Source organism: Phodopus roborovskii, unplaced genomic scaffold (assembly GCF_943737965.1).
Source record: "Phodopus roborovskii unplaced genomic scaffold, PHOROB, whole genome shotgun sequence".
In the NCBI taxonomy this organism is placed as follows: Eukaryota; Metazoa; Chordata; class Mammalia; order Rodentia; family Cricetidae; genus Phodopus; species Phodopus roborovskii.
The window spans coordinates 32,156,133-32,166,757 of NW_026126480.1; the positions used below are offsets into that span (position 1 = coordinate 32,156,133).

Here is a 10,625-nt window from a genome sequence, read left to right on the forward strand (position 1 = left end):
CCAGTTGGGGTCATGTAGATCTGACAGGTCATGTGAAGTAGGGACTAGGGCTTCTCTCCTGTCTCTAGGTTAAGGCAGTTATCCCTCCATGGGGGATGTGTTTGCAAGGTCCTTTTGTGCACCAGGGATACATCCTGGCTCCACTGTCTGAGGTCCCTTAGACTTCTCTGTCCTTCTAGCTGAGACCCATATTCAGGGGGGCCTGAGTCAGTCCCATGCTGGCTTCCCAGCTATCAGTCTGGGGGCCCGTTAGCTCCTCCTTGTTCCGGTAAGCTGTCTCTCTGTGTTTCTGCAGCCTGGTCTTGTCCTCTCCATCTGCATCTGGGTTCTAGTTCAACTCAGTGTTTATGTATGGGTGTTTGCTCCTGTTTCCAACAAGTATTAGATGAGGGCTCCATGAACCAGCCAGGATTTTCATGTGGGCATTTGACCTAGAATTGTAAGAGCTAATTGTGTAAGGGACATTTCATATACTCCTGTATTGTAGTATAAATGCCCTAGTCCTACAATCATTGACATTGGTCTAGTGACTGCAGGGGGTGGGGAGGACCCTTTTGAAGCTTTGAAATTATCCAGCTTGGGTTTGAATCTGTATGACAAGTTGCTCTGTGCCTCTGTTTCCTCACTTGAGAATAGTGTGTTGTGAGGCACACATGAGTTAGTATGTGCATCTGCACCTGTGTCATTGTTCCAGTTTCAGTAAGTGTGGACTGTTCAGATTCTTCCGAGCTCTAGCTGTTTCCTGCTGGGAGGGGTAGGGGTGACTATACACCCATATGCACGATGTGGAGCCTCTGTTCTCTATCTTGTTCCCTTGAGATGGGTCTCTCATTGAACCTGAAGCTTGGAGTTTTTTTTTTTTTTAACTAGACTGAATGGCCAGCATAGCCGAAGTGACCCTCCCATCTTCAAACCCCTAGCACTGGATTATAGTTACATGTGGTCAAATTGGCTTTTTATGTGAGTACTGAACATCGTAACTAGATCTTCAGATTTGTGTAGCAAACTCTTTCCCATGGAACCACCTCCCTAGTCATAGTTCTTTGCTGCTTAGTGCTTACCTTGTAGAAATTTGTGAGATGCTACACAGCAGTAGGCAAGTAACAAGTTTTTATTATTTACTTACTTAGTTTTTTTTTTTAAGATTAATTTATTATAAACATAGTGTTCTCTTCCATGTTGCCTGCAGGCCAGAAGAGGGCACTAGATCTCATTATAGATGGTTGTGAGCCACCATGTGGTTGCTGGGAATTGAACTCAGGTCCTCTGTAAGAGAAGCCAGTCTTTTAACCTCTGAGCCCTCTCTCCAGCCCTACTTAATTAATTAATGCATACATATCCTGGGCTAGCTGGAAACTTGCTGTGTAGACCAGGCTAGTCTCATATTTTGGTGATCATCTTGCTTCTGCCTCCCAATTGTTGGGATTCCAGATGTGCACCACAATAACCAGCTTTTTTTTTTTTTTTTTAATTATGTCTTTTTAATGGGATCTCACTGTGTAACCCTACCTCAGCCACTTTAGCATTTCCTTTTTATTTCATTGCATGTAAGATCAATGAGAACACTTGGCCATATAGTGTAATTGTGGACAGGTCCAGGCTAGACTGGGGTTCAGTATCTCCTTCCCCACTCCAGTCTGGGTTCAGGTTCTGGAGTCACTGGCTCATGGTTGGCTGGCTGCCCTCCTTCCCACTTTACAACTAGAAACATTCCTCAGCCTGTCTTCCCTCCAGGACTACTGGCCATGGAAGGCAGCCCTCGGCTTTCCCCATGATGTGACTGCATGGGCATGGTCTGCTTTTAGGATGCACACCCATGGAGAATGAATGACTGCCACATGTCCTGTGTGTGTTCACCTGCTTCTTCCATGCTCTCTGTGCAGAAACATTTATCTAGCACACTCTGGAAGGTAGTGCGTTGGTTCTGACTCAAGGCCTTCCACTCAGGAGCATGCCTGCAACTGTGCCAGATTTCAGTGCACCACCCCAGCTGTCCCTCACCTGGTTTAGCTCCCACCATCTAAACTATGTCAACAAAAAATGAAACTTAAATTAACTGTCCTCAACCATCCAGCCTCACAATGTAGATTATTGCTTACGTGCTTTTCCTAGGAAGTTGTTCACAGTGACAAAACCTTGTTGATAATCGGGTGATGACAGCACACACTTTGCTTTTCATATACTTGTGCTTGGCACTGCTGTGAGTTTTTCATGTATTTGCTTACTTCATTATTGTACAAACCCACAAGGCTGGCGATAGTACTGCCCTGGTAAAGTTAAGTTTTTTAGTTTCTCTGGAGGTCACAGCTATTATCAAGCCAGGATTCAAACGTAGGCAATAAAGTGAGGAAGAATGTGCTCTCAGACAACTTCTGCCCTGAAGCACATGAGAGAGGATAGCATTGCTGAGGGAGGGTATTACAAGTATGCAAGACAGTGTACAGTAGCACCGTGTCTTCTGCCCCTCAGGAGGCTGAGGCAGAAGGAAACCAATTAAGGTCCACTTAGTCAAGAGACTATCTCAGAAACAAAATAAAGCCAAACAATAGGAGAGGTTATACCAAGACAAGCACATCTCTCTCTGATCCTAGACCTCAGTCTTCTGCCTGGGAAACAGTACTGCCTACTGTGTTATATGTTTGTTAAGTGCAGTAAAGACAGGTTAGTTTGCCTCTTGAAAGCACATGGTAGCATTCTGTTCATATCTCTCTATGCATTGCTTCTTAACTTTTTTACATTTACTTACTTATTTACATTTATTTTTACATTTATTTATGTTTCTGCATGTATATGGATACACATGTGCCATGGTGTGTGTGTGTGAGTGTGTGTGTGTATCAGAGGGCAACCTGTTGGCGTTGGTTCTTTTCTACACACCAGTCCTATACTTTGCTGCAACTGCTGCTTCTTTTTTTTTGGGGGGGGGAGTTCAAGACAGGATTTTTTTTGTGTATCCCTGGCTGTTCTGGAACTAGCTCTGTAGACCAGGCTGGTCTTGAACTCACAGAGATCCGCCTGCCTCTACCTCTCAAGTGCTGGGATTAAAGGTGTGTGCCACCACTGCCCAACTATGCTTTGCTATTAAGAGTTCATCTTAAAGTAATTCTGTGCCTGTCTCTATATTTTTGTTGCCTACTTTCACAGCTATATGGTATTTCATTTTATGAAAGTAATAGAATTGATTGAACTTAAGTATTTCTTCCCATATTCTTCCAGTTATACATACCATTGCATCTTTGCACATGTAGTGAGCCTCTCTGCCAACAATGGAATTGTACTAGGTGAGCATGTGAGTGTGTGCTGCTCTTTGTGTGGGGTACCCCAGCTCAGTTTCATGTCACACAACCCTTCTGAGCTGCTCCTGTGTGTATTACCAAATGTCAGCCTTGACTGAATATTGTGTTTTGCTTACTTAGGACACAGACCTTTAAGGTCGTGGCTAACCAGCGTTTTACCTTTTCAGGTGAACATGGATGACCGGTTTGGGCAGATCATGATTGAAAATCTCCGGAGGCGACAGTGTGACCTGGCAGGAGTGGAAACCTGCAAGTCACTAGAGTCACAGGTCAGAAAAGATACTGAGCACTTGCTCATTCCCTAAGCCAGCAAAGCAGGACACTCTGTGGCAGATACACCATGAGAAGTCCTGTATGCCTGTGACACAGGCAGAGAGTGGCCCTGATGGTAGGAAAACTCAAGTCCTACCTGTCCCCTTGATATAGAAAACACAAATTTACCTTCCCTACAGCTCATTATTTTCATTATGCAGAATTCTTGTACAATTTACTTTGTATCATCCAAAATTTCAGGCAAGCATAAAAGTAGAGAGAATAGTACAGTAAACACTCATATCCTGTCAGCCAGCTTCAGCGGCTGTCAGTATCTTCAGTACTGTCTCAACACCCCACAATCTTATTTGTTGGTGTTGTCAGAATATTTGTAGACATATACTAGGCAGTACATATTTTTACTCCAAATTCTTGTTAAAGACTCTCCTACTGCTGATCTAGCATCCAGGATAATGTTACCGTGATCGCTCCTCACAACTCAACAATAGCTCCTTCATGCATCGTATTTTCAGGCCAGCTTCAGTTCTTCCTGATAGTTTAAAAGCACGTTTTATAGTTAGTGTATTTGACTTGGCATCTATCCATGATCACACTTTATAGGTGATTAGTAAAGCTTTGTATCTCTCTTAATCTGTAGTAGTCCCTTTAAAAGAGAAAAAGTAATTTATTTGTTGAAGATAACCTCCCATACCTGCCACCATTTAAATAAACTTTGTCACATGACTACTAAGTGACATGTTTCTAAAGCTGATTGTAGTAGCTCACACCTGTCATTCTACCACTTAGTAGACTGAGGCAGAAAGATCATATGTCTGAAACCAGCCATCCATCCATCCATCCAGACAAATAACTGTTGTCCATAGAAGAATTTTTTTTTTCTTTCTGTCTCTACACTCTGGTGGGTTTCCTGAGGAAAACATTACTGGTGCATATAGAAAATGGCAAACTGAGAAGAAAAGGGACTGGGCATGGGCTTTTGAAACAGAACTACTCTCAGAGAAATCCTGTGTGCCTCAGTCTTAGGGTTACATGCTGGGCTTGGAATCATCCATGTCTCTCCACCCCATTTCAGAAGGAACGGCTGCTATTGAACGGGTGGGAGACGGCGTCCGCAGTGAACATGATGGAGCTGTACAGTGGGCTTCCTCGGGCAGAGGTGAACAGGTATGTGAGTGCCGAGCCCAGGCTCCAGAGGACTGGCAGTCAAAAGCTGACTGTGTGTGTTCTTTAATGTGAGCACAAAGCTAACCTTGACCAGACTTATTTTGAAATAAGGTAAACATTGGTAAAAGCTTAAGAGAGTAACTCATTAGCCACTAACTGAGATAGCGCCTCTGCGAAGGCAGATGATTTGAACAGAAATAAGCAGTTACACCCGGAAAATTCCCAGAGACACCTCTGCAATGGAAACTTTGTGTAATCCTTGTCTTGGAGAGAAAATGATACTGCCCACGGCTTTTAAGAAATAAGATTTTGGATGACATCTTTAAATGGACTCTTCCTTCGTTATGAAAGAACTATATACTCATTATTCTAAAACTATTTCATAAAAAAAAACCTATTTCATGCTAAGGGCATGAAGTCTTATATGTTTACATGGTAGTTAGCTCTCATTAACAAGTTGGACCTATTCTCAGCCAGTCCCTATACATAGATAAGTAACATAGAGTACGATTTCTAAATCAGTGGGTTTATACTATACACAGTGGTCAAAGAAGACATAATTCCTTTTTAAAGCTTAATGGATCATATTTATATTTGTAATGTCAAAATATTGAGGCCTCCATATTTTGTTTATATGCTTGCATAGCATTGTAGATAAGAACAACTGATACTGTGGTATTTTTAAAGAAATTTAAAAATGGCCCGATCCAGATTTTTACTCGAGTAGTCTTGCATCTTGTTTGTTTTTGTGTCTCCGTTAAGACAGTGCAAGGGACCGTCGCTGTGCATGTGTATATCTGTGCTGGTGCCTGCATGGTTCATTTCTCAGTTGCTCTGTCCTTTCCCCTTTCCTTTGGAGATCTAGAGGTACAATGTGGAGTCTGTTACAAGATCATGTGAAGAACTTTTGGCCTTGCTCTTCCTTAGAGCTTACTGACATTTAGAAAAGTATCGGGGGTTTTGGTGTTTGTTTTCTTGTGTCCAAGTGTCAGTTATCTAGACAGTGAATGCTTTGAGAGTGCCTTCTCATAGGTTGATGCTTTCTGGATTCTTCTGGAAGCTTCTTTTTTTTTTCTTTTTTTTTTGTCAGGCTGGCTTCCACTTAATAGGTGTTGGGGTGATGTTTCTAACATCCCTGGTCTGACATTTATAATGCTATTGCTCTGGCAAATTCATTTTAAACAGTCAGGGGACAATAACTCACTTCTAGGCAGTCCTTTGTCTCATGCAGCCGTGGTCTTTTGCAGACAGCAACATGTGACCCTAACAGACCAGGTATGACAAGAGATGGGCTTTGCTCTGTCTACCCTGAACAGGCCTCCTGACCATGAATGTCACATGGGTTTTATCAGCACTTGGTTGTCTGCACAAGGGATACCAGAATTGGTCCTGAATGTGCCTGTTCTTAGGAGCTCATGGCTAATGAATAGCTTCACAGTTTGTACTGAATCTTGTCAGTTGTGTTTAGTTAGTCTCCATTCTGAAGCTGTTATTAAGGCATTGCTCTTTCTTTTCTGCACTTCATTAGGTAGGGATGGTGCTGATTATAGGGCTGGGTCTTCCAGTGTCACACAGACATACCCACAGGACAGTCTGATCTGCACAATTCCTCAAGATTCTCCTCTGGGGTGACTCTTGGTTGTGTTCAGTTGACAATAAAATCTACCAAGACCCTTTTTAAAATTTTATTTTTATGTACATGTGTCTGTGTTTATGTATGCTCTATTTGTATGGGTGCTTGTGGAGGCCAGAAGAGTGCATAGGACCCCCCTGGAGCTGTGTTTCCAGGCAGTCGTGAGCTGCCCAGTTTGGGTGCTGGGGACTGAATTCAGGTGTCCTCGAGTGAGAGCTGAGAACTGGACTCAGGGCCTCTGGAAGAGCTGTAGCTTTGGTGCAGGATAAATTCTTAGAGGCAGGGTCGATCGCAGGGTCAGAGGATGTTCTTTCTCTGTGTTAAAAGAAGCCAAAGTGCCTCCCAAGGAGACAGTCCTCTTTTGTCATCTTAGTAGTAATTTAGAAAGTGCCTTCTTTTGTGTTCAGCTTTCGATCTTTGCACATTGAAAACTATTGTTCTGGCTAGTTGTATGTCAACTTGACACAAGCTTAAGTCATCTGAGAGGTGGGAACCTTGACTGAGAAAATGCCTTCATAAGTTCAGGCTATAGGCAGGCCTGTAGGGCATTTTCTTAATTAGTAATTGATGGGTAAGGGCCCAGTCCATGGTGGGTGGTGCCATCTCTGAGTCCTGGATTCTATAAGAAAGCAGGCTGAGCAAGCCATGATGAACAAGCCAGTAAGCAGCACCCTTCTTTGACCTCTGCATCAGCTCCTGCCTCCAGGATCCTGCCCTGTTTGAATTCCTGTCCTGGCTTCCTTTAGCATTAAACAGCAACGTGGAAGTATAAGCCAAATAAACCCTTTCCTCCCCAAGTCAAGGCGTTTCATCACAGCAATAGAAACCTTAAGACAACTATCTTGTGTCTTCACTTATATTTGTTTTCTCATAAATGAGTTTGAAGACCTCTTGTTTTTCTTTTCTATTGGCCTGATCTTTTCTTCATCTTTTAAATTATTGTATACTGAAGATTTTGAGATCTATAAAGCGTTACAGGGCAAAGAAATGAGTCCTTTGCTATTAGCATTCCAGATACCTTTCTAGTTTCTTTGTCTTGACTTTGGAGTAACCCTCCCTCCCTCCTCCCCCTTCTCCTCTTTCTCTTCTCACCCTTTCTTGCTCTCCTGCCCCTTCTTTTCTTCCCACTCCTTTATTCTCCTTCTCCTTTCTTCCGGACTATCGTTTTAAGTATGTGCTGTTCCCCTGAGCTAAACTTCCAGCACTCTTTCTTCTTTTTGGAAATTTATTTTAATTTCATGTGTATGTGTGTTTTGCCTGTATATATGTGCACATACAATGTGTGTCTGGTGTCCCCAGAGGCCACTGGAATTAAGGACAGTTGTGAGTCTCTTTGTGGGTGGGTACTGAACATTGAACATGGATGCCCTGGAAGAGTTTCAAGTGCCCTTAACCTCACCGAGCCATCTCTCCAGACTCTCCCCACCTCTCCCTCTTTCTTGTAAGCCACAGCATGTATACTATTGTGTGTCCAAATTCTTTCCATGTGGTATCATGAACGTGTCGTAACTGTGGGCCAGCATCTTCCTTCCTAACTGTGATACAATCCACATCTCCTGTTCTGACTTCTGCACAGAATAGAATCCCTCGAGTTCCTGGATGAACTGGAGCTTCTAGAGCAGCTCATGCAACATTACTGCCTGTGTTGGGCCACTCGTGGAGGCCAGGAGTTTGGTAAGAGAGTGTGCTTCTGATGCCTGTTGTCTGGGCTGGAGGCAGGGCGGTAGCTCAGGTTCAGAGAACTGGGGAAGCATGTATACATACCCACAGAGTACCCAGGGAAGTCATTGTTGCTCTTCCAGACTTTTATAGCACAGAATTAGGTGAACTCTTTAAACCACAACTAGCCAGCCAACCCTTGTCAGGCCTGCCATGGGATTTCTGCAGTTGGGAAGGTTGAAAATCCTGAGAGGTTAAGTAATAATCTTAATAAAAATAATCAGCTTTTGCCCTTTCACCAGCTCAGAGCCATGTTTACTAGATACTAACACATAGATCATTTGCTTTCTAAAAGACCTATGGAGCTTCCAGGGCAATTCTCCCTCCTCTTTAGGGTTGAGGTGTAGTTTCCTGACAGAGGCATGCAAGACCATGAAGTTCAAGCAGGAACCTCAGCACCTGGTTTTCCAGGTTCTGATCCAGCTTCTGCTGGCTCCTAGCCCAGTTGTCCTTGCTTGCCAGTAGCTGGTTATTCCTGAGCAGGACAGCCCAACAAGACCACAGGAGATTCCAGGTTTCTGGTGCCTTCCCACAATGTGATCTGAGTGACAGCTGGTAGTCTAGCCTGCTTGGACTCCGCAGTTCAGCTCACAAAGTCTTTCCAGCATGGTTTTGGATGGAAATCCCTTTATTGTTTTTTTTTTTTTTTTTTTTTTTTTTTTTTTTTTATTGGAACCCCCTCCTAATAAAGGAAATTGTAGTTGGAACTTGGGAAACTTGTAAAATGTAGAGCACAGAAGCTCTGCCTGTGGCCTGATCTCGGGCAGCCACTAGCGATGTTTCCTCTACTGTTTTTTAAAAAATACATAATTTATTTCTTTGTCTTTTTGTTTGGTTGTTTGAGATGTGTAAAGCAGCCTGGCTCTTAGCCTCCCAGAATTATAGGTGTGCCTCACATGGTTTCATGTTTTGAGGTTGCAAGAGCCTCACACATGAAAGCAGAGAAACCATGGGGAGGGTGTGACACTTTCCTGGGCTACACCCTCTGCCCTTGTGCTGAACTTTTGTCTTATCTTCAGCAGAGCTGAATTTATATGTTCATATCAACTGAACTGCGTTTTCCAATTTAATCATGTAACATAAGCCTTTTCTCCCTAGTTACTAACTTCTCGAAGAATATAACTGTAACGAGTGTATTAAACTCTATCACAAGACTATGTTTGAATGTACTTAAGCTTCCCAAACTAGGAAATACAGGTTTCTAATGAGTTTAAGTTAACTGTCATTAAACAGTAAGTTGAACTGCTTTGTTTTTCCTCCCTCTGTGCCACCATTTTGTTGTTGGCTTTTTTTTTTGTTGTTGTTGTTGTTTTGTTTTGTTTTTGTTTTGGTGTGCTTTGGGAACAGGGTGATCTGAAACCCAGGCTGGCCTCAACCTTGTGGTCCTCCTGCCTTAGCCTCCCAAGTGTTGTGTTTACAGTGTGCACCAGCACACCCAGGTTGGGATAATAAACATTTTAATGTCCCAGGTTTCTTTGGTGTGTCAGCACGTAGTGAAGAACTAGTTCTGTGTTTGCTCAAAGTTCAGCAGTTAGCAGGTAGATTTTGGACATTCACTGCTGGGAACCCATAAATTGTTATGAAATACATTCTCAATCCATTTTAAACCACCCATAAACAAAAACTGGCCTGACCTCTCACTTTCTTAGGAAGTCTTATTTCACGCAGGAAGTGTCTGAAGTCCAGCAGTGAGTTGTGCTGGTGCCCAGGGCCAGTGGATGGGCAGGTAGCAGTGTTGCCCCCCCACCCACCCCAGGGCCTTTGCTCTGCCACAGGCATCTGACTGCACCTGTGTTCTCTCCCCTTAGGTTTAAAGGAGATAACCTACTAATCTGTTGAAGGTTCCTGCTGAGGTGGAAGCTGAAGTCTCTAGCCCAGGGAGTGTCCTGGGCCCCTGAGGGCTGGGTAGCCTCATCTCTGTTGCTGGGCCATGGCACATTCAGAAGAACCCTTGGTTTCAAAGGTGGTCACACCAGATCCTGTTCCTGCCACTTATCATTGTTTAAATAAATCTCACTTGCCATTTGTCTGTGTGTTGGATTTTGCTGGTGTCCATTGGCATTCTTTGCCCTGTGAGGCTGGCCAGGGTTCAAAGCCATGGCAGCTAAAACCCAGGATCCTGAGTCTTACTCAGACCCTGGTTTATCCTGTGAGTCAGATTCCATTTGGGAATTTACTCCTCCCTGTGCTCTTTATTGCAACACCACCTTGTGGTCCCTGACCCTTGACCTGCCACAGATGCTGGAGCTCTTCTCTGGTGTTGCAGAGGTGGTGTTGCCTTGGGTAGGCTTACTGGGCTCTTTCATTCCAGTTGTCATGGCAGATTGGATAATGCCTCTTTAAAATACCCTAGCTCCAAAGGGGTCTAGACCAGGATGGGGAAACCCACAGAAACAACTGACCTGAGCCTAGTGGGAGCTCACTGACTCTAGACTAACAGCTGGGGACCGAACTGGGCTCTCTGAATATGGGTGACACGTGTGGGACTTGGGCAGTTTATGGGGCCACTGGCAGTTTATGGGGCCAGGATTTATCCCTCC

The 10,625-nt window shown here is 43.8% G+C and overlaps 1 protein-coding gene across 1 annotated transcript in view; it reads left to right on the plus strand.

The window, feature by feature from the left end:
- The window catches only part of Lcmt1 (leucine carboxyl methyltransferase 1), a 50,286-nt gene extending 40,174 nt beyond the window's left edge, over window positions 1–10,112 (plus strand). Inside the window, exons 8-11 of the mRNA XM_051192902.1 lie at window positions 3,464–3,565; window positions 4,642–4,733; window positions 7,943–8,040; window positions 9,894–10,112. Of these exons, the coding sequence (XP_051048859.1) occupies window positions 3,464–3,565; window positions 4,642–4,733; window positions 7,943–8,040; window positions 9,894–9,916 (315 nt within the window). The 3' untranslated portion in view covers window positions 9,917–10,112. The remainder of the gene's footprint in view (window positions 1–3,463; window positions 3,566–4,641; window positions 4,734–7,942; window positions 8,041–9,893) is intronic.
- The last annotated feature ends 513 nt before the right edge of the window (window positions 10,113–10,625 follow it).